The 25,142-nt window shown below is 35.9% G+C and overlaps 1 protein-coding gene across 2 annotated transcripts in view; it reads right to left on the bottom strand.

Moving 5' to 3' along the window:
• Positions 1-25,142, bottom strand: part of CENPI (centromere protein I) — a 66,425-nt gene that overhangs the window by 32,036 nt on the left and 9,247 nt on the right. For both annotated transcript variants that reach the window (XM_036932813.2, XM_036932814.2), the window contains exons 6-14: positions 13,662-13,710; positions 13,347-13,393; positions 9,459-9,548; positions 8,992-9,120; positions 8,590-8,757; positions 8,320-8,440; positions 7,105-7,196; positions 5,485-5,602; positions 5,335-5,399 (exon numbers count right to left, since the gene is read on the bottom strand). In XM_036932813.2, coding sequence (XP_036788708.1) covers positions 5,335-5,399; positions 5,485-5,602; positions 7,105-7,196; positions 8,320-8,440; positions 8,590-8,757; positions 8,992-9,120; positions 9,459-9,548; positions 13,347-13,393; positions 13,662-13,710 — 879 coding nt within the window. The remainder of the gene's footprint in view (positions 1-5,334; positions 5,400-5,484; positions 5,603-7,104; positions 7,197-8,319; positions 8,441-8,589; positions 8,758-8,991; positions 9,121-9,458; positions 9,549-13,346; positions 13,394-13,661; positions 13,711-25,142) is intronic.

Here is a 25,142-nt window from a genome sequence, read left to right as displayed (position 1 = left end):
ATTAAAGAAATGAAACAATCTCTAGAAGGACTTAAGAGCAGAATGGATGAGGTGCAAGACACTATGAATGGAATAGAAATCAGAGAACAGGAATACAGAGAAGCTGAGGCAGAGAGAGATAAAAGGTTCTCCAGAAATGAAAGAATATTAAGAGAACTGTGTAACCAATCCAAATGGAACACTTCGTATTATAGGCATACCAGAAGAAGAAGAAGAGAGAGAAAGGGATAGAAACTGTCTTTGAAGAAATAACTGCTGAAAAATCCCCAAACTGGGGGAAGAAATAGTCCCTCAGACCATGGAAGCCCACAGATCTCCCAGCACAAGGGACCCAAGGAGGACAACACCAAAACATACAATAATTAAAACGGCAAAGATCAAAGATAAGGACAGAGTATTAAAGGTAGCATGAGAGAGAAAAAAGGTCACCTACAAAGGAAAACCCATCAGGCTATAATCAGAATTCTCAACAGAAACCTTACAGGCCAGAAGAGAATGGCATGACATATTTAATTCACTGCAACAGAAGGGCCTTGAATCAAGAATACTGTATCCAGCACGATTATCATTTAAATATGAAGGAGGGATTAAACAATTCCCAGACAAGCAAAAGTTGAAGGAATTTGCCTCGCACAAATACCTCTACAGGATATTTTAAAAGGAATGCTCTAGATGGAAGCACTCCTAAGGCTTAATACATGTCACCAGAGGAAATAAAATCACGTGAAAGAAAGCAGACCAATCAAATACTAACTAAAGACAAAAAATAAAATCAACTATTGACAAAAGCAGTCAAAGGAAACACAAAAGAGTACAGAATAAAACACCTAATATATAAGGAATGGAGGAGGAAGAATAAGAAGGGAGAGAAATAAAGAATCATCAGACTGTGTTTATAATCACTTAATAAGCGAGTTAAGTTAGACAGTTAGATAGTAAAGATACCTTTGAACCTATGGTAACCATGAATCTAAAGCATGCAATGGCAGTAAGTACATATCTTTCAATAATCACCCTAAATGTAAATGGACTGAATGCACCAATCAAAAGAAACAGAGTAACAGAATGGATCGAAAAGCAAGACCCATCTATATGCTGCTTATAAGACACTCACCTCAAACCCAAAGACATACACAGACTAAAAGTCAAGGGATGCAAAAAGCTATTTCATGCAAACAATAGGGAGAAAAAAGCAGGTGTTGCAGTACTTGTATCAGACAAAATAGACTTCAAAACAAAGAAAGTAAAAAGAGATAAAGAAGGACATTACATAATGATAAAGGGGGCAGTCCAACAAGGGGATATAACCATTATAGATATATATGCACCCAATACAGGAGCACCAACATATGTGAAACAAATACTAACAGAATTAAAGGAGGAAATACAATGTAATGCATTTGTTCTAGGAGACTTCAACACAGCACTCACTCCAAAGGACAGATCCACCAGACAGAAAATAAGTAAGGACACAGAGGCACTGAACAACACACTACAACAGATGGGCCTAAAAGACATCTAAAGAACTCTACACCCAAAAGCAGCAGGATACGCATTCTTCTCAAGTGCACATGGAACATTTCCCAGAATAGACCACATACTAGGCCACAAAAGGAGCCTCAGTAAATTCAAAAAGATGCAAATTCTACCAACCAATTTCTCAGACCAAAAAGGTATAAAAGTAGAAATAAATTGTACAAAGAAAACAAAAAGGCTCACAAACACATGAAGGCTTAACAACATGCTCCTAAAGAATCAATGGATAAATGACCAAATTAAAAGAGATCAAGCAATATATGGAGACAAACGAAAACAACAGCACAAAGCCCCAACTTCTGTGAGACGCAGCAAAGGCAGTTCTAAGAGGAAAGTATATAGCAATCCAGGCCTATTTAAAGAAGGAAGAACAATCCAAATGAATAGTCTAAAGTCACAATTATTGAAAATGGAAATAGAAGAACAAATGAGCCCCAAAGTCAGTAGAAGAGGGACATAGTAAAGATCAGAGAAGAAATAAATAAAATTGAGAAGAATAAAGCAATAGAAAAAAATCAATGAAACCAAGAGCTGGTTCTTTGAGAAAATAAACAAAATAGATAAGCCTCTAGCCAGTCTTACCAATAAAAAAAAGAGTCTACACACATAAACAGAATCAGAAATGAGAAAGGAAAAATCACTATGGACACCACTGAAATACAAATAATTATTAGAGAACACTATGAAAAATATATGCTAACAAACTAGATAACCTAGAAGACAACTTTGTAGAAAAATACAACCTTCCAAGACTGACCCATAAAGAAACAGAAGATCTGAACAGACCAATTAGCAGCAATGAAATAAAAAAGTACCAATTACTAGCAACTGGTAATCAAAAAGTTCCCAAAATACAAAAGTCCATGTACAGATCACTTCACAGCTAAATTCTACCAAGCATTTAAAGAAGAGCTAGTACCCATCCTTCTTAAAGTGTTCCAAAAAGAAGAAGAGGAGGGAATACTTCCAAACTCATTCTATGAGGCCAGCATCACTCTAATATCAAAACCAGACAAAGATACCATAAAAAAAGAAAATGAAAGACCAATATCCTTGATGAACACAGATGCAAAAATCCTCAACAAAATAATACCAAACTGAATCCAAAAATACATCAAAAAGTTCATCCATCATATCCAAGTGGGATTTATTCCAGGGATGCAAGGATTGTACAGCATTAGAAAATCAATCAGTATCTTACACCACACTAAGAAAAAAGATAAAAACCGCGATCATCTTACTAGATGCTGAAAAATCATTTGACAAAATTCAACATCCATTCATGATAAAAACTCTCAATAAAATGGGTATGGAGGGTACATACCTCAACATAATAAAGGCCATATATGACAAACCCACAGCCAACATCAAACTTCATAGCAAAAAGCTGAAAGCTGTTCCTCTAAGATTGGGAACAAGACAAGGTTGCTTATCTCACCACTTTTATTCAACATAGTACTGGAGGTCCTAGCCACGGCAATCAGACAGCACAAAGAAATAAAAGGTATCCAAATTGGTAATGAAGAAGTTAAACTCTCAGTGTTCGTAGATGACATGATACTGTACATGAAAATATTGAAGAACCCACCCCAAAAATTACTAGAATAACTGAATTCAGCAAAGTTTCAGGATACAAAATTAGCACACAGAAATATGTTGCATTCCTGTATACTAACAACAAACTAGCATAGCAGAAGGAGCAATGAGGAAAACAATTCCATTTACAATTGCATCAAAAAGAATAAAATACCTAGGAATAAACCTAACCAAGGAGGTGAAAGATCTATATCCTGAAAAATACAAGGCACGCATGAGAGAAATTAAAGAAAACACCAATAAATGGAAATCTATCCCAAGGTCATGGATGGGGAGAATTAATATTGTCAAAATGACCATCCTGCCCAAAGCAATTTACAGAGTCAATGCAATCTCTCTCAAAATACCAACAGCGCTCTTCAGTGAACTAGAGCAAATGCTTCTAAAATTTATATGAACCACAGAGACCCTGAAGAGCCAAAATAATCCTGAGAAAGAAGAACTACACTGGGGAGATTACAATCCATGTACTTAAAGCTTTACTACAAAGCTACAGTAATCAAAACAATTTGGTACTGGCCCAAGAACAGACCCATAGATCAATGGAACAGAACAGAGAGCCCAGAAATAAACCCACACATATGTGGTCAATTGATATATGATAACAGAGCCATGAATATACAATAGGGAAAAGACAGCCTCTTGAACAACTGATGTTGGCAAAACTGGATAGCTACATTTAAGGGAATGAAACTGGATTATTGTCTAACTCCATAAACAAAAGTAAAACGGATCAAAGACCTGAATGTAAGTCATGAACTATAAAACTCTTAGAATAAAACATTGGCAAAAATCTCTTGAATATAAGTAGGAGCAACTTTTTCTTGGACACATCTCCTTGGACAAGGGAAACAAAAAGTGAACAAGTGGGACTACATCAAACTAAAAAGCTTCTGTACAGCAAAGGACACTGTTAGCAGAATAAAAAGGCATCCTACAATAAGGGGTTAACATCCAAAATATATAAAGAACTCATAAGCCTCAATACCTAAAAAACAAATAGCCCCATCAATAAATGGGCAGAGGACCTGAACAGACACTTCTGCAAAGAATAAATACAAATGGCCAACAGAGACATGAAAAGTTGCTCCACATCACTAATCATCAGGGAAATGCAAATTAAAACTGCATGAGATATCACCTCACACAAGTTAAAATGGCTAGTATCCAAAAGACAAGAATCAACATGCTGGTGAGAATGAGGAGAATCAGGAACCGTCTTACATTGTTCGTGGGACTGCAAATCTGTGCAATTGCTGTGGAAAGCAGTACGGAGGTTCCTCAAAAAAGGTTCCTCAAAAAAACTAAAAACAGAAATACCTATTGACACAGGAATTCCAATCCTAGGAACTTAACAGAAGAAAACAAAATCCCTGATTCAAAGAGATATATGCACCCCAATGTTTATTGCCTCACTGTTTGCAGTAGCCAAGATATGGAAGCAACCTAAGTGTCCATCAGTAGATGAATGGATAAAGAAGAGGTGGCACATATACATGAATGGAATACTATTCAGCCATAAAAAGAAAATACATCCTACCATTTACAAAAACATGGATGGATCTAGAGGGTATTATGCTCAGTGAAATAAGCCAGCATAGAAAGGCAAATACCATATGATTTCACTTATTCGTGGAATATAAAAACAAAGCAAAACAGAAGGAACAAAATAGCATTAGACTCATAGACACTGAGAAGTGACTAGTGGTTACCAAGAGGAAAGGGAGTGGGGGGTGGGGGCAGGAGGGAGTAGGAAGGGACTGTTGAACCACTGTGATGCATATTTGATTAAAAAAAGGCAATTTATGACTAAGCCCCTCCTCATAACTGTCCCTCTTGGATAAAAGAAAATAAAACCACTACTTTTGTGTTTCATTCATACCCCCACCACCACCACAGCGGACATAGCAATAGGCAGAAGATATTTTCAAAATACTACCCCAGCTGACCTTAACTCCCAGAGGGGGCTGTTGGGGAAGATGCAGGGAGAGGAGGAGGGGAACAAAAGGGCCCAGTAAGTTTCAGTCACAATATAAGTTGATCACAGAGACTGTTGAACCATTCTGATGTACATCTGAAACCAACATAAGACTGTATATTTACAATACTTTAATAAAAAAAAAACACTGCTACACTGTGGGCTTGGAATTGTCTACTACCAGTCATAGAATACTTCCTATTGAAGTAGGAAGTTTTTCTTACCTTGAAATAAATGGTTGATGTAAAGAAGAGCTGTGCTAGATGATCAAAAAGAAGTGGTTTCACCTCTAGGAGTTAAAAAAAAGATTATTCAAGATCATTTTAATTAATATTACATTGAATTAAATGATTCCAAATGTTCTTGACACATACCAGAGAAGCTACTAAAAGGAATCCAACTCACAAGTTGAAGGAATTGTGACCGACAAGAGAGGCCATCCCAGAGAGGAACGCTCTTATACAGGAATGCTTCACAGGAATAAAATCCCTCCTGTAACACAAGTTGACAGTAAAACCTTACATGGAACTCTCCAGTCCATAACTATTCTCTAAACAACCACTTAACTTTTTGCTATAGTTGTTTTACTCTTAAACAAATGTTTTTGTCAATATAATAAAAGCATCAGGTTAGGTATCAGACTTCCTCATTAAAAGGACCAGAATATTTGGATACATTATCATCTTTATCAACATAGTTTTCAAATACCATATAACTTCATCAATTGGAAAGAAGGTAAGAAGTCAACTTATGGAATAATTTTAATGATGAATGAAATTGTACTACTTTGGAGTATATATAGTCATTTGAACAGTCAATAAATATATACAATGTTATAAGAGAGCCGGAATTTCATTAGAGGGCATAGACAAAATCCAAACTCTAGGTAGCTCCATATGGAGAAGCCTGAGTGGCTAGGCTGCTTACATTTTCACCAAAGAGAAGACCCAGGGCTTTCCTTTTTCCTTGTGTCACTCTGGGCCTTAAATAGTGGCATGCACCAGGATCCCATATAAGACATTCTCCTGACATGAATTCTCTGGATAATCTCATCCATAACACAGCTAAAACCAACACCTATATCATGTGGGTCCTAAATCTATTAACTGTAGCCCAAATCTAATTCCTAAACTCTAGACTCATTACCTAACTGCCTAATGGATATGACCTCTTAGATGTCCCACAGGTATATTTTAAATAAAATTTATTTTTCCTTCCAAGCCTGCTCCTCTTATAATCCCTTTCTCAGTGAATGCTATCATCCTTACAAGTGAAAATCCTAAAAGTCAAACTAAATTAGTACCTTTATCCTCACCACCATAATCCACACCCAACTTCCAATTCAATGGTTTTACACCAAATCCTTAAGATTTGGTCAACAAACATTTATTGAGCATCTCTTTTGTATCAGATGCCAAATGGAACACTTATAGATGAAGACAAATTAAACATGGTTCCCACCCACCAGGAGCTCACAAGGTATGGAAAAATAGGTGCTGAAAGTGCCTTATACAGGTAAACACTAAGAGCTAAGGGAGCAGAGAATAAACATCTAACCCAGACTAGGCTTCTTGACAGTGCTGATACCTGAGCTGCAGCTTAAAGTACAGCTCAGGTTTACCTAGGCCAAATAATTAATTGGCTGGAACATATTCAACATTCAAAAAATGTTGATTATAAGAACACAAGTAGTGACAGTATGAGATTTATCTCACTGGCTAATTCAATTAATTGACCATTTATAATTGATCAATTATATCTTCAGTTTGTTCTCTCATATTATAGGGCTTTCTCTCTTACTTGCATAATTTAACAAATTCTTTCCTCAAATCCAAGGGTACAAAATAAACATCAGTTCAACTTTATTTATAATGAGTTTTGAAGTGAACAATTACTATTTACAAAAGATGTCAAGCATTAAAAAGGTATTCAATGGATATCTAAATAAATTGTTAAGAAGTGGTGGACTATGTGTGAAGCAAGTAGAATCTTACTTGTAAGAAGCACTCTGCCCTGATGATAGTGTCCAGGAAGTCAGTAAATTCTTCTCCATTTTCATAACTCTTCACCTTGTACCAAATACACTCTGGAGCAGAAAAATTAAACATAAGCATCTGGTTGAACAATAATAGAAATTATACAAAACATAATTAGCATAATACTCTAAACTGACAAATATAAACCAGTCATCAGTCTCATACACCCTAGCCAACTCACACTGCTGACTGTAACATGTATGTGGAGGTGACAGTAGATGTTCCCTAAGAACTTGGTAATATAGGGGGAAGCTTATAGTGAAAAAATAAACTGGTAAAATTCACATACAATGAATGTGATTAGCTTTATGTTACATAGTAATCCAAGAAACTATAAACGTATGGATTGCAAGTTTGAGAATACCTTAAACTTCACTTCGGGTGAGCTGGGGATAATCTAAGAGTGGCAGGATTTTAGTAAGTTATAACCTAATAAATTGTATCATATCCTATCTAAAGAAAAACTCTAAGTAGAAAAAGCAGAGTTAGTCTGGAACTGACTAAAAGCAACTTTAAACACTTGAAGAGTCAGGAGTAGTTTATCCAAGAAACAAACAATCTGGTCAACAGAAATACTATCTCTAGAGAAACAGACCCCGTTGGAAGAATGAAATGATGACCAGGCTTTACTAAAGCTTGGATGTAAAACTCCCTCACTGCCCTTTCCTTCAACTCTATAATTTAAGGAAATCTGCTTGTGACAATTTGGCCCCCATATATACTGATAGCAGAAGTAGAAGGAGGTATTCTAGTTGGCAGACATGAACATTTTGGTCACCACAAAGAATTATTTGTTATGAAATAAAAAGTTGACATTCTGACTTATATATTAGTCTCCTCCAAGTTTGCTTAGGATTAATCTGATGATTCTGGGGGCTTAACAGCAAGTTAACACAAAGATGAAGATGCCTTGAATTGTGATGGTTATCAAAGTGGAGCTACCCAGTGAGTTTTGGTGGCCATCCAGCAGTATTTTCCTTAACACATCTCCTTTTTAACTGTCCCTTAAAATTACAATAAAGGAAGCATTCCAGCTCTGAATTATCAGAGAAATAATTACAGCATATGAAGGTTCCTCCTGTCTAGAATTTGTCACCCTTACAAAAGAAACCCATTTGTAAGCTATCTTGTTCCTTCCTCATCCATCCAATGCTTTTAAGTATTGATTTTTACCTTCTTGCAATGTTTGACTCAACCAGTGATAGAGCCTCAGTAAGACTGACTCATCTCTGACACAGTTAATATAGTGAAGTAGCAGAGAGTTGTTCAGCACTGCACCCATCTGAGAAGGCAGCTGTGAAGACAAAATGGTTGGCCAACTGTAAGTATATGAAAAGTAGATCAGAACAACAAGGAAATCATCAGATAGGAAATATATAACCAAAACAAAGGCCAGGAAGATCAAATGGAAAATGCAAAGAAGCATATGGTCCAGTCACATACCTCTAAGCAATGGATGTTCTGTAAGAGCTGAGGGAAGCTTTTAAGTTGTTCTAGTGGAAATAATCCATTGCTACTGAGATAATCAGAAAGCCTCAACCCTTTTTTTCCACATTCTTTGATGCAGCTACTGGAATTTAGCACTGGTATAACTGAGTGAGCATTCCATTTCTAAAGAAGAAAGACAATAAAACAATCTATCAATGAACTAAACAGACTACAAACTACAAATGTAAAAGCAGTTGTTAAGCTGGTTCAATTAATGGAGTTGAATGTGGTTTGCACAGAATCCTGAGTAATAAAAATATACTTAAATGTCTATAATCTCTTCAAACACCTGAATGGTTATTGTTCAGATTTAATAAAAGAAGGCTGCAGAAGTCATTTGGGGTTTTAGATACTTACTCTTTTTATTGGATGGACATTAGCTGGACCTAACATCAGCTTTAGAGGTTCTGGAGAAGGTCCCTGATTCCTTTGCCTCACAGCAACTAGAGCTGTCTTCCACAGATTCTCTGAATTCTTAAAATAGATCTATAAATTTAGATTAAAAGTACATGAGAGTAGGTACTCATAAACTGTAGCAATATAAAATTCAAAACTCTTCATTAATTGAAAATATATTATGAAGTATTTTGTACCCACCCATGTAAATCTACTTAAAGTTTATTTTTCTGATCAGCATTCCATTAAATACTTCAAATGGAATCAAAATGAAGTACCAATCTCTAAAAAGCTTCCCAGAAACAGTGCCACAATACTAAATCTTAAAACAATATGCAGTAAACATTTTAGTCCAAATCTATAAATTAACCTAATCAAAAATAACAGATTTCAATCTTAACACAACTTGCCACTCCTTAATTCCTTACCTTCTTCCTTACAGGCAAAGATACAGAAATCAAAGTGGGAACAAAGAACTTATATAGTGACAACAAAGCCTGGAGATGAGGCTGCATTCCCTGCAATAAAATAACAGTACTCAATTTTTAATTCTATGGCCAATAAGAAAAAAAAAGGAACAATAAAATAAACACATTAAACATATATTCGGACCCTAATTTTACTAAGAGGTATAGCTACAAGAAGACGGTACATAAAATCAAAGAATGAATAACCAGACATTTAAAGCAACTTTCATAAAATAACCCTTGCCAACCTGTGGTCTTCTCTTTCACTACTTTTCTCCCCTATTTTACTTCTTCCTTATATTTTCTCTCTTCTTCTCTGCCCACTGTTTAGGCTTACCAGCCACACCTGCTTGCATGACTTACTCTCACTGGTAGCATACTCAGGGCTCAAAGTTTACTCATTCTTGATTTAGACAGCAAAGCAGGAGGACAAAAACGGAAGCCAAGAAAACAGAGCAGATGAAATATTAATATCTTATTATCATAATTACTGGAAAATTAATTAGGAAACCTTAACAACTGGTATGCAATAGTTATGTAGCTTGATATAACTGAAACAAGTCTTATCAAAAACAATTTTACAATGACAGAAGTCATTACTGCTGGTTACCTATGTTATATCTGGCTGTCCAGAAAAAGCATACCACTAAAATGAATTCCAAGGAAGTAACAAAATTGTTTTATTACAATTTTTAATCAAATACTGTACAAAAAAAGGGAGGCAGAAAGTGGGGCTTAGAAATATGGTATTCCCATTTTACAAAATTTTCCTGAAATTAAATTTATAACAAAACCAAAATGACCCAGTTTACTTATGTTGAAATATCTTCAGATCTCTAAACTCATTATCAATTAGTGTCTGTGTTTGCTTTGAGTTGGAATATTTTTTGATAGAGCAAATATTTAGTTCTGGAGAGACCTTTATAACTCATTGTCTAGTTAATTAAACCCCTATCTCTGTTGTTAAAAAGTTAACAATCTCTCTTTTTTTTAAAGGGACTTCCAGTTAAACATGGCATATTGAACACAAGTGTTTAATTCCAGGTCCTCCCAAAGCCCTACTAAAAAGTGAAGGAATGAAAAGGCATAAAAGCACAGGTTCAACGAGAACAAGAGAGGAGACCACAGCAAAGGAGATTTCAACAAGATTTTGGAACCTAGATTGAAGATGGATAAATAGTTACAACTTAGCAGAACAGAGAAAACAAAACCTAAGGCAGCAACAGAAAAAGTCTCAAAAGAGCAGATTCATTCTTGAGAACTAGAAAGACTCAGGAATTTGAGGGACCACATACCTCTGAAGTATAGGTGTAAAAGGGGCAGAAAACAGAAGGGTTGGTTGAAAGCCTAAGCAAGAAAAAGCTAGAACCCCAAATTCCTTCATGACACTAACAAAAACAGGGTTTTACCCTCTAAAGATGAAGCTGGACTCAGACAGTAGGCACAGCTGAGGGAGGGTACCAGGACCCTTATTTATCACTTTCCATTGCTTATGTCCCACAGTGCTAATAGCCAGGTTTATATCCCTGTGATGGTTAATTTTATATGTGTCAAGTTGTCTGGGCCACAGGGTGCCCAGATATTTGGCCAAAGATTATTCTGGTTTTTTCTATGAAGGTATTTTGGATAAGATTAACATTTAAATTGGTAGACTTTTGAGTAAAGCCAACTGCCCGTGATAACATAGGTAGGCCTCATTCAATCAGTTGAAGGCAGATGTAGAACAAAAAGACCAGCCTCCCTGAAACAAGAGAATTCTCTAGCAGACCTGCCTTCAGACTTCATCTTCAACACTGGCTGTTCCTAGTATGACAGCAGACTGCCTTCACACTTAAACTGGAACATTGCTCTCCTGGTCTCTAGCCCGCTGGTCCACCTTGCACATTTTGGATTTGCTAGCCTCCATAGTCATGTGAACCAATTCCTTATAATTTATTTCTATATATAAATATACATGGTATTGGTTCTGTTTCTCTAGAGAAACCCAATATAATCCCTGGACAGGAAGGAGGATAATTCCTCTCTGGGAAAAGTGATGCAATCATCTGGGGGGCTCCCCAATGAAACATCAAGGTCCTACCATGAACAAGTTCTGCTAACATGAACAAGTTTCCCATTTTAGTACTTTACTATTAAGAAGACAAACAAGGTTTATTGGGCCTTTGAGAAAAGTCCCTACAGTGCAAGACCAAACAAACTAAAGAAACTCTGGGGAAAGAGACACAAAGCTGGGAACAGAAAAAAATCACAGCCTCAGTCACACAGAATATGCCTAATAGAAGGAGAAACCCAGAAACCATCCTCACCAACCCTCAAGATGAGACCTAACTTCCCTTCCTGTTCCAAAGATTGCTCTCAGTAGGATCTAGTGCGTGTAAGAGAACATGCCTGCTCCACTTCCCATCACTTGCCTGCAGAAAGACAATTTCTGTGGTTTCCCTTATGGATCAGGAGTTATGGTGCATGGATGGGTATAGAGGGAATACATGCCTTTGCAGGTACCAGGAATTCACATATCCAGTATATTTGCTGACATATGTTGATTATACCTGTTACCGTTAGACATGCTCAGTTACATGTGAGCATGGCTATATCTTCCTGGTTTGATATTATTTGGACTTGATCAAATTCACCAAAACCCAGCTAATCAAAAAATTTTTATGAATGTATCTTTATATATAGGTGCTGATAATGGAATAACTTAGTAACATACTATACAGAATGTTAACAATGAAGCCATACATTTAATGTCTGGGTTTTTAATTTTTAGACAATCATGTAGTAAATCATTTTTTTAACTTGAACATACACTGTTGTTTCAGTTAATACAAATGAGCAAGATCTTATTTATGGTAGAAATTTTCTTATTCCATTGAAAAGTTTTGCTGTTAACATGGAAAAGTGTACATCTTTTTCACAATTTCTCTTAATGAGAAATAAAATCCAATTTGGACAAAAACATCATTAATATCCTCAGAGAGCTAAGAGAAGATATTATACCCACAGAACCAAAACAGGAAGCTATAAGACAAGAACAATCATTGAACTATACTAAAGAAAATCTCACACTGAAGCATGAATGTGCACGTGTTTGTTTTTCGTTACATTTAAATGCCTTTAGATAGATCATGCAGGCTTCAGCAGTTAGGCATAAGCACAACTTCTTATTGTTTTATACCCAAAGCTTCACAGATTTCTGTTACCTGGCAGGTATAGTGGAAATAATGCAAGAGAACTGTAAGGACAAGAGATTATGGCCAGGGAATATACTGAAGTTTAAGTATCCAGACAAGAATACTTTCCTAGATTACATTCACAAAAGAAAATAAACTAATCACTTTAATAAAATAAAGTAGTCCTATGCCGATGGACAGTGGCTGTAATGGGGTGTGGTGGGGACTTGATAATACAGGGGAATGTAGTAACCACAATGTTGCTCATGTGAAACCTTCATAAGACTGTATAACAATGATACCTTCATAGAAAAATAAAGTAGTCCTTTTTGACTATTCCCTGACACTTATTTTCTAGCCATACCAATCCAGTTCCCTAAACACTTTCTGCTGTTTGACATTTACATGTCTTCACTCATGCTGCTCCCTCTGCCAGGAATGCTCTTCTGTTACTTCTTTATCTAGTTAAATCCTATTCATCTCTTAAAATTTCCCTCAAGCATCACCATTCCTCTTTGCCCTCAGTTTGGTTCTGATTTTTTTATTTTCTTGACTGAGCTTCCCAGACAATAATAAGTTCCTTAAAGATTATGACTCATTCAATTTTATATTCCCAAAGCCTCATTCATAGCCCAGTACCTAGCTCTGGCCAGTTTTAGGTCTTTTCAGTACTCACCATTCTGGACTGAAGATCAAGCAGCTTTCTCACACGAAATGGTTTGACTAGAAAAGGTAAAAAGAAGAAATACTATGCATGTAGTTTAGAAAAAAAGAAACTGCATGGTTCGTGTAGCTTAAAAAATGTGTGGATATATGCAGACACACACTTTATGTGGCTAAGCCATTAATCAGATGCTCTTAGATAAAAATACTAAAAATCAATTCCCACAAAATCCAGTCATAGAACTAATGCTGATAGTTAACTTTTTTTAAGACAATACAAATGCTAATTCCAGAGTGAATGTAATAAAACTGGAATGAAAATACTCACCATTCTCTTTTCTGGTAAGTAAATACAACAAATGGCAGACATAAGGGCACTGTTAAAAATAAGAATTTTAAAAAGAAAAATGACAATATATCTTGAACAGAGAAGCAAAGCAACACATTTTCCTCAAATGTCAATCTTATACTGATTAAGTAAAAAGGCTTCAGGACTTCACTGAACAAGTTTTATGAAGCTTCCCTTTTTCATGCTACATAGCAGTGATAAAAAACAGTTTTAATTAGCAATCCATTAAGCATTAAAAAAATTATTTTGGATGTAAAAAACTAGAAAGAATCAATGAAAGCAAGAGGAGGTTCTTTGAGAAAATAAAAAAAATAGATAAACCCTTAGCCAGACTTATCAAGAAAAAAAGAGAGTCTACACACATAAACTGAATCACAAATGAGAAAGGAAAAATCACTATGGACACCACAGAAATACAAAGAATTATTAGAGGATACTATGAAAAATTATATGCTAACAAACTGGATAACCTAGAAGAAATGGACAACTTTCTAGAAAAATACAACCTTCCAAGGCTGACCAAAGAAGAAACAGAAAATCTGAACAGACCAATTACAAGCAATGAAATTGAACTGGTAATCAAAAAACTACCTAAGAACAAAACCCCTGGACCAGATGGCTTCACCACTGAATTTTATCGAACATTTAGTGAAGGCCTAATACCCATTCTCCTTAAAGTTTTCCAAAAAATAGAAGAGGAGGGAATACTTCCAAACTCATTCTATGAGGCCAGCATCACTTTAATACCAAAACCAGGCAAAGACACCACAAAAAAGGAAAATGACAGACCAATATCCCTGATGAACATAGAACAAAAGTACTCAACAAAATATTAGCAAACCAAATTCAAAAATACATCAAAAAGATCATCCATCATGATCAAGTAGGATTTATTCCAGGGATGCAAGGATGGTACAACATTTGAAAATCCATCAACATCATCCACCACATCAACAAAAAGGACAAAAACCACATGATAACCTCCATAGGGGCTGAAAAAGCATTTGACAAAATTCAACATCCATTCATGATAAAAACTTTCAACAAAATGGGTATAGAGGGCAAGTACATCAACATAATAAAGGCCATATATGACAAACCCACAGCCAACATTACACTTAACAGCGAGAAGCTGAAAGCTTTTCCTTTAAGATTGGGAACAAGGATGCCCACTCTCCCCACTTCTATTGAACATAGTACTGGAGGTCCTAGCCACGGCATCAGACAACAGAAAGAAATGAAAGGCATCCAGATTGGCAAGGAAGAAGTTAAATTGTCCCTGTTTGCAGATGACATGATATTGTACATAAAAAACCCTAAAGAATCCACTCCAAAACTACTAGATCTAATATCTGAATTCAGCAAAGTTGCAGGATACAAAATTAATACACAGAAATCTGTGGCATTCCTGTACACTAACAATGAACTAGCAAAGAGAGAAATCAGGAAAACAATTCCATTCATAATTGTATCAAAAAGAATAAAATACCTAGGAATAAACCTAACCAAGGAAGTGAAAGACCTATACTCTGAAAACTACATGACACTCATGAGAGAAATTAAAGAAGATTCCAATAAATGGACACACATCCCGTGCTCATGGAAAGGAAGAATTAATATTGTCAAAATGGCTATCCTGCCTAAAGCAATCTATAGATTCAATGCAATTCCTATCAAAATACCAACAGCATTCTTCAATGAACTAGAGAAAATCGTCCTAAAATTCATATGGAACCACAAAAGACCTCGAATAGCCAAAGCAATCCTGAGAAGGAAGAAAAAAGCAGGGGGAATTACGCTCCCCAACTTCATGCTCTACTACAAAGCCACAGTAATCAAGACAATTTGGTACTGGCACAAGAACAGACCCATAGACCAACAGAACAGACTAGAGAGCCCTGATATAAACCCAACGATATATGGTCAATTAATATATGATAAAGGAGCCATGGACATACAATGGGGAAATGACAGCCTCTTCAACAGCTGGTGTTGGCAAAACGGGACAGCTACATGCAAGAGAATGAAACTGGATTATTGTTTAACCCCATACACAAAAGTCAACTCGAAATGGATTAAAGACTTGAATGTAAGTCATGAAACCATAAAACTCTTAGAAGAAAACATAGGCAAACATCTCCTGAATATAAGCAAGAGCAACTTCTTCATGAATGCATCTCCTCAAGAAAGGGAAACAAAAGCAAAAATGAACTCATGGTACTACATCAACTAAAAAGTTTTTGTATGGCAAAGGGCATCATCAACAGAACAAAAAGGCATCCTACAGTATGGGAGAATATATTTGTAAATGACATATCCAACAAGGGGTTAACATCCAAAATATATAAAGAACTTACCCACCTCAACACCCAAAAAGCAAATAACCTGATTAAAAAATGGGCAGAGGATATGAAGAAACAGTTCTCCAAAGAAGAAACTCAGATGGCCAACAGACACATGAAAAGATGCTCCACATAACTAATCATCAGGGAAATGTAAATTAAAACCACAATGAGATATCACCTCACACCAGTAAGGATGGCCAGCATTGAAAAATCTAAGAACAACAAATGCTGGTGAGGATGTGGAGAAAGGGGAACCCTCCTACACTGCTGGTGGGAATGTAAGCTACTTCAACCATTGTGGAAAGCAATATGGAGGTTCCTTAAAAAACTAAAAATAGAAATACTATTTGACCCAGGAATCCCACTCCTTGGAATTTACCCAAAGAATACAACTTCTCAGATTCAAAAAGACATATGCACCCCTATGTTTATTATAGCACTTTTTACAATAGCCAAGATATGGAAGCAACCTAAATGTCCAACAGTAGATGAATGGATAAAGAAGAGGTGGTACATATACACAATGGAATACTATTCAGCCATAAGAAAGAAACAAATCCTACCATTTGCAACAACATGGATGGAGTTGGAGGACATTATGCTCAGTGAAGTAAGCCAGGCGGACAAAGACAAATGCCAAATGATTTCTCTCATTTGTGGAGTACAACAATGAAGCAAAACTGAAGGAACAAAATGGCAGCAGACTCAGAGACTCCAAGAATGAACTAGTGGTTACCAAAAGGGAGGGGTACGGGAGGGTGGGTGTGGAGGGAGGGAGAAGGGGACTGAGGGGTATTATGTTTAGTACACATGGTGTGGGGGATCATGGGGAGAACAGTGTAGCACAGAGAAGGCACATAGTGGATCTGTGGCATCTTGCTGCACTGATGGACAGTGACTGCATTGGGGTGTGGGTGAAAACTTGATAATATGGGTAAATGTAGTAACCACATTTTTTAAAATGTGAAACCTTCGTAACAGTGTATATCAATCACAAGTTAATAAAGAATTAAAAAAAAAAGCAGTGCAGACAATTTGGAAAAAAACCAAAAACACCTAACAAAACTTCATGTATTCTTTCCAGTAGTCCATATTAAAACTTTTTCCTGGTTTCTCACTTAAAAGTACCTTCCCATGCTGTTTTATCTTCAAAATGATCATTTCCAATGGTCTTAATATGCCATAATTTAAGTAACCATTTAGCCCTCAATTTGGCAAAGACCACACACTCAATACATTGTTAAATTACTAAATGACTGGTTCCCTGACACCATTTCACTTTGAGTGTCCACTTGTTTAGGTTTTATTCTAGGTCACGGGTCAGCAAACTACAGTCTACCTGTTTTTATAAATCAAGTTTTATCAGAATATAGCCACACTCATTCTGTCTAAACCTGCCTTCTTATTACAGCAGAGCTGAGTAGTTTTGACAGAGACTGTATGGCCTGCAAAACCTAAAATATTTGCTATCTAGCCCTTCACAGGAAAACTTTGCCAATGTATGTTCTAGATGAAAAGATAGGAGAATATCTTCATGACCCAAGAGTGAGAGTTTTTCTTTCATAAAGGGAAAAAAATGATAGCCCCAAAATAAAACATAAAAGAAACTACCCCTCAAATTTGGAGTCCATTAAATAAGAACATCTATACATCAGACAAGGAAATAAACTATTGTAAGGATGGTTAAACAACAACATGTGGGTCAAATCCAGCCCACTGCTGGTTATTGTAAATAAAGTTTTTATTGTTATACAGCCACAGTCATTCATTTATGTATTGTCTATACCTGCCTTCACTAAGCAGAGTGCATAGTTGTAACAGTAATGGGCTTATAAGCCTAAATATTTATTACTTGGAACTTTAAGAAAAAATTTGCAAACACCTGATCTAGACTGTTAGGAAACTGAAAAAGTAAATTATTTAATGGGACTAGAGAAGGCAATAAAAGCTTTTTTTAAACAAAGTCAAAATATTTTGGTAGTCATGACTGTAAAGTACAGGATTCCATATTGTTTCTCTTCTACTCAGAAATGGGTTCAAAAAGACTCAATGTACTTGTAAGAGCATGAATTTAGATACAAGATCTTCTTTTAAGGGAAAAATACATATTATGACCAAGTCTGCCATATTCTTTGCAAAATATAGTAACTTACAGTAAAAAACTTATTATCTCATATCCCTAGGATAGGAACCATTAGTAACACTATTTAACATGTTGGGTATGAAATGAATCACACAATCACTTGCCTGGCTCCAGCTTTATAGGAAATTTGACATTCTCTTTTAATCATATCTTCAAAGGAAAGGATTATATGCATTTAAGACTTTATAATTGCCTAACTACCGCATTTGAGCCACTACAGAATCAGGCTCCCACCAAATTATATGAAAATAACTTTTCTGTAGTAATGCTTGTAAAGTTCAGCTCCTTATCTCTTGATCTGGGTGATGTTTATACAAATGTGTTCAGTTTATAAAAATTAATTGAGTTGATCATTTATGATATGTGCAATTTTCTGTATGTATATTACACTTCGGTATTTTTTAAAGATAGAAAAAAGAAAAAAAAGGAATAAAGTAGGCCCCCTTCACTTCTGCGAAGCTGAGCAAGAAACTGTCTAGCCAGCATCATGAAAACTGAATTGAAATACTACTCAAGTATATTGCAAATGACTTGATAAAAATTTATGAGCAGTTTCCTATTCATTCATTCACTCATGAAACAAATATTTATTAAGCAGTGAATAAAACAGACAAAAAGGCCTGCTCTTATGAAGTTTGCATTCTATGTGCCATGAATGGTATTATTAAAACTTGGGTTATAAAAAGTTTAGTCCCTGCCTGGAAGAACCAGTCTAGTGAGCTATTACAAGAGGAAAGCATGCTTTATTATTTCCCATCCTTTACAGAGTATGCTTAAATACAGAATTCATTTGTATTTCAACTTGGTCAGTTTATGAACAAAAAAAATATGAGGTTAAGAGAGATGTCAAAGGAAAGGGAGAGTCACTCACATACTACTCATCATTCATCCACTCCTGTGTACCACAGGCAAGCAGGATGGATGAGCATTCTTACTTTTTGACACTTCAAGATCACTACTCTTTCATGTTTTCACAGAAAAAGATTCCCACTGAGACTTAGTCTGTCCAACCCTACTACCTCTAACTTACCTGTGCCCTACCCACTACTAACCTCTTAGTAACTTCCAAAACTTCACTGAGGACTTAGGAATCTGATTCAGTCTTCTACTCTAACCCTAATCCCAGTATCATGCTGGAATACTTTAACATTTATATCAAACAAATTACCTTGGCCTTATAGCTTACTGACCTTCTCAATTCCAATTACCTGATTGCCATTTATAGAAATATTGTACAGTAGATATCCTGAATGACCCTACCTGCTTTCTTACCAACTCAGCAATGTTATTTACATTGCATCCGTCTGGTTAAGTACATTTCTGAGCTGGGATGAATGCAAAGAATCTGAAGTTCCCCAGTACAAAGTGAAAGTGGGAACACTGAATATTGAACAAGCTCTCACCCCAGGATTTTCTGCCAAATCTCAGAAATCTCAAACTTCTGGCTTTAATAGTTACAAAAGGAGGCAGGAGTAGGGTAGGCAGGAGATAGAGCTTAGGGCCCACCCAGTATGTGGAACATGCAAGAGAGCAGAAAACTGGGAGCCCCTAAGAGCTACACCATAAGTGTATGGATATAAAATAAAAACAAACCCCATTGTGCTGAAGAGGACACCATATAAATTTGCTTGTCTTGGCTTTGGGGTTGGGTAAAAGGAAAATCTCTCCCACGAATCTGTAGCCACAAGCTGGCCCTATACAGGTCTACAGTTTGAATTTACACTAATAGTATAAGCTGGAAAATCTCAAGTGAAGAATTTAAAGTGGTTCCACCTTGGTTGTACCTCCCATATAAATCATATATATGATAGGGACTTTAACCTAAAATATAGAAAGAACACATAAACCCAATAATAAAAAGACTACTCAGTTAAAAATGGGCAAAGGATCTAAACAGACATTTCTCCAAAGATATACAAATGGCCAATAAGCACATCAAAAGATGGTCAACATTACTAGTTATTAAGGAAATACAAATCAAAACCAGAATGAAATACCATGTATACCAAGATGGCTATAATAAAAAAAATCAGATAAAAAGTGTTGGTGAGGATTTGATGAAACTGGAACCCTCATAACACTGCTGGTAGGGATGTAAAATGGTATAGCCACTGGGGAAAACAGTTTAGTGGTTCCTCAAAATGCTAACCACAGAATTACCACTATGATACAATAATTCCACTCCTAGTTATATATCCAAGTGAAGTGAAAGCAGGGACTTGAACAGATATTCATATGCCAGTGTTCATGCCAGCATTATTCATGTTAGCAAAAAGGTAGAAACAACCCAAGAGTTCATCAACACATGAATGGATAAACAAAATGTGGTACATACACATAATGGAATATTATTCAGCCATAAAAATGAATGAAGTCCTGATATATGTTACAGCACAGATAAACTTTGAAGACATTATGCTACGTGAAAGAAGCCAACCACCAGAAAGTCTTTAAAAGAGATCATCCTGAGTTGATCCTAATACTTGTCACCCCCTGGACTATAGTTACTGACTGGCAAGCTGAACACTCTTCGAATTCCCCAGGCGCTTCTTTTGTAGCCTGGCAATGCATCTGCCCCCTCTGCATGGTTTATGCTTGAAAAATAATGCTTTTCAATGTCTCACTGGTAAGACATAGGAACATACATATCCCCTGAGATGCTGTGTGAAGATAGCAGAGAGAGAGAAGGACAAGGAGGTGTAGGAGTGAGGATTTGGTTGTGCTGCACCACGGACCTAATGGAATTCTGGTGGTAGGAAGTCTGCAGACAGACCACTTGGGAAAGAGGAGTTTTAAAGTCAGTAAAGGTCAAAGTAAAACAGAAAAGCTAACTCACTCCCAAGACAGTAATCTTATTTTGAGACAAGGTTTGGGGTTTTATAGTGGGCAGTCAAGTAAGACAGAGGGGGGCCAGAGGGTCAGCCTTCTTAGTATTTAAGATACTTATTACAAAAGGATCCCAAATCCTGTCTACACAAGGGGGTTTCTTGATGCCTTAAGTAGCTTTTGCAGATCATAAATTGGATTTGCCTAGTCATGTGACCTCAAAAGAAGTCAGACACATCTAATCGAGAAATAAGTTTCATTTGGAGAAGAAAATGTCCATAAATATAATTTGCTTTCCAGGTTAGATTGGGCTGCAGAAGGAGTTTTCAGTAATGTTTTTTTAACACTGATGATCACTGAAGAGTATTTATGTAATTTATAATGGGCAGGGCTTTCAATTAGGGTGACGTATGGAATGGATTCTCTTGCTGAAATGCAAACATGTAAAATAAAGATTCAATGACAGAAAAAAAGTGAGCTAGACACAAAAGGACAAATATTGTATGATTCCACTTATACGAGGTACCTAGAATAGGCAAATTCATAAGAGACAGAAAATAGGTTAGAGGTTACCAGGGACTGGGGGGAAAAGGAAAGGGGAGTATTTAATGGGTAGAGAGTTTCTGTTTAGGGTAATAAAAAAGTTATGGAAACAGTTAATCATGGTTGTACAACACTGTGAATGCAACTAATGTCAGTGAATTATACACTTAAAATAGTTGAAATGGTAAATTTTATGTATGGAAAAAATATAACAGGTTGAAAAAACTAAGTACTCATACATGCTACATGGATGAATCTTAAAAACATTATGCTAAGTGAAAGAAGCCTGTCATAAAAGACCACATATTATATGATTCCATTTGTATAAAATGTCCAGAATAGGTAAATCTCAAAGACAGAAAATAGACTAGGAGCTGCTTAGGAACCCCCAAATAGGAAGTCAGTGGGTGAGAGCTAAAAAGGGTAATGAAGATGTTCTAAAATTGACTATGTTCATGATTCCACATATATGTAAACATACTACAAACCGTAGTAGTAAATTGCATACCGTAAGTGGGTGGATTGTATGGTATGTGAATTACATCTCAGTAAGGCTGGTTTTTAAAAGTATCCAGAGAGAAAAGAAGAAACAACAGATTACAGTTCAACTGATTCAACGGCAATGGAAAGAGGAGCCAGTGGAATATTGTCAATGTCTTGAGAGAATTTAAGTGTTGCCCTAGAGTTATACACACAGCAAAACCAATATTCAGGAACAAGAGCACAATAAAGACATTTTCAGACAAAGGGAGTTTACCATCAAAAGATTCTCACCAAAAGAATATTCTAAAAGGATATACTCTTAGGGAAAACCATCTCAAGTTAAAGGTCTGAGATGCAAAAACAAATGAGCAAAGATATTGATAAATATGTGGGCAAATCTAAACAAATAGTAGCTGTGAGTAATGTCTACTTCATGTATATTTGGAGCAGGATGGAGAAGTATGAGCTGTATCTAAAACCAGACAATAGCATATAATCTGGTAGGGATATGATCAGAATTAAAGCATTTTAAGGTCCTTGTATTGCTCAAGATGAAGGTAAAGATATTGGTTACCTTTAGACTTTAAGAAAAACCATATTAGCAATAAAAACTGAGAAAGTTTTAAGTGTTTATTAATTCATTAAAAAATCATAAACCCTTTATGTGCTAACATAAACGACCTGTTATGAAAAACTGTATTTTCCAAACAAAAGAAAAATAGTAGAGTGACATTGTTTTATGTTTTACATTATATATGCATGTTAAAATAGGTATAATACCTAAAAGAACACACATAAAATGTGTAATTTCCAAATAAGAATAGAGGAAAACCACAATCAATCCAAAATAAGAGGGATAGAAGAAAAGAATCAGAAAAAAGCAGATCATTTAGAAAGCTCAAAATAGCATATTTGAATTTACTTCTATTATATCAATAAGCACTATAAAGATACATAAATAAACAAATTCTCCAGGTAAAAGCAAAAAAATCATCAAAGAGGATTTAAAAATAAAATCTAGCTATATGTTATTTAAAAGAAGCATCTAAGACATGAGGACAAAAAAAGTTAAAAAAACACAAAAGATGGAAATAAACAAATCAACTACTAGTCAAAATAAAGCCAGTGGCAATGTCAGTATCAGACAAAACAGACTAAAACAAAACGCATTTCTAACAACAAAGGGTTAACTCCATGATAAAAGGTTTGATTCACCAGGACAACATGAAAACTGTAATTGTGCATACACCTAATAATAGAGTCAAATACATATAAAGTAAAAACTGACAAAGCTACTTTCATAGTGGGATATTTTCAACATACGTCACTCAGTAATTGATGGATGGGCAACGAAAACAACAAATCCATAAGGATACAGAAAATTTCAGTTCCAATAACCTTCATTACCTCACTCTACCTCAATAGCTCACCACATGGTCACTCTGACTTTTGTCATCACATTGAACCATATCCTCCTGAAATCTTAAACTCCAATGCTACAACTTCCTATTATTTCATCTTTTAATCCCAATACATGCCTTGAATGTCACCAAGGTATCCTGAACCTCAGCTGTGTGTGCTCCCAATCTGCCCTCTTCTGTCTTCACCTTCTTCCTTTCTCTCTCTAAGATCCTCTGGCTCATCAGCTCAATCACTCTCTTGCCTCCTTGTCTTACCCTGGAGAAATTCCCTACCCTTACATATTAGTAACATCACAAATTTGAGCTCTCTAACCTCATCTGGGTCTTCAAAACTTCTGTCTCTACTCATCTCCTATTCCCACTTCCATCAGGAGCTATTTCAAATTTACTGTCCTCAAACACAATGTTCTATCTTCCCCTCCTCACTCTCAGCAGACCTTGTCTCCTACTTGAGTGAAAAATTGAAAAAAAATCACCAATACTGGGCAGGAAAGGAATTCCAACTGTGTCCCCCACTAACCCATAAATTTAATAACATCAACACCCATCCTTTTTGCTTATTGTCAGAAGAGGCATCTCTCTTCCTGTTGAAAACAAATTCCTGTAACTTTAGCCCTTATCCCTAGTCTTATTTTGATGTCTCCCATAGAACCCTATGGATGCTATCATAGGATTTATCACCCTGTACTTTTTCCTCTACTACATTCAAAGTTCTTTGAAGCTCAGCCTCTTACTGCGTAGCTTAACCCTGACAAAGTTACTTAACTTTTCCATGCCTCAGTTGTCTCATCTCTAAAATGGCAATGATATCATTTCCGATGAATCCTGGCTCTAGTCATGTGACCCTGGGTCATTATTTGGCTCCTCTGTGCCTCCGATTCCTCATCTCTAAAGTGAGGATAAAAGTGTCTATCTTGTAAGTTTGGCAAGATGCTTAAATGGGTTGAAACCAGTTATCTGGTGTGCATCTTACGCTTACAGCACATTTCAGTTTGGCCTAGCCACATTTCCAGTGCTCACTAATCACATGAGGTTAGTGATTGCCCAAGTATAGAAAATTGTAAGTGCTCAATACATTTTTAAAAAATACTGATATAAGAATAAAAAGAACTTTCAGATCTTTGGGAATAGAAAAAAAATACTTCACATAGTCTAAATTTCTTTTTTTTATATTTTAACATCTCTGAAAATAGGACTAATCCTGTAATCAATGTGACAGTTTCAATGGCAGCAGTCTTTTCTAGTAGTTCATAAGATAATGATGCATCTTATAACTGATGGCATCTGAGAATTGATGAAATACTGTGTATATAAACACCTAATATATGGCATGCAAGTCTCACATATATTATGTTTTATTCATATTTGTATTCCCAATACTAGTTCAGTCATTGAGTGAATTTCTAGGAATGCCTTGTAACCTCAACCTTTGTACACCTAAATCCAAACATATTCCCTCCGAAACTACCTCCTTCTCACAAATTTCCTTTTACTGTCAAAGGTACCTTCATTATGAGTCATGCTGACTTACAAACTCAGATCTTCTTCTTCTGACTCTTCCCTTAATCTAGTTTAAGTACCAGGTCATATCAATTCTTCCTTTACAATTTCTCCTAAAATTTGTCTTTTCAGTTTTTTATTCCTACTGCCACCCCCTAAGGCTATGACAGTGATTCTCAAACTTTTAGTCTTGAGATTC

The sequence above is a fragment of the Manis pentadactyla genome, chromosome X (assembly GCF_030020395.1).
Source record: "Manis pentadactyla isolate mManPen7 chromosome X, mManPen7.hap1, whole genome shotgun sequence".
In the NCBI taxonomy this organism is placed as follows: Eukaryota; Metazoa; Chordata; class Mammalia; order Pholidota; family Manidae; genus Manis; species Manis pentadactyla.
Note: the sequence above shows the minus strand (reverse complement) of the source record. Positions and strands in the feature narration are given on the sequence as shown.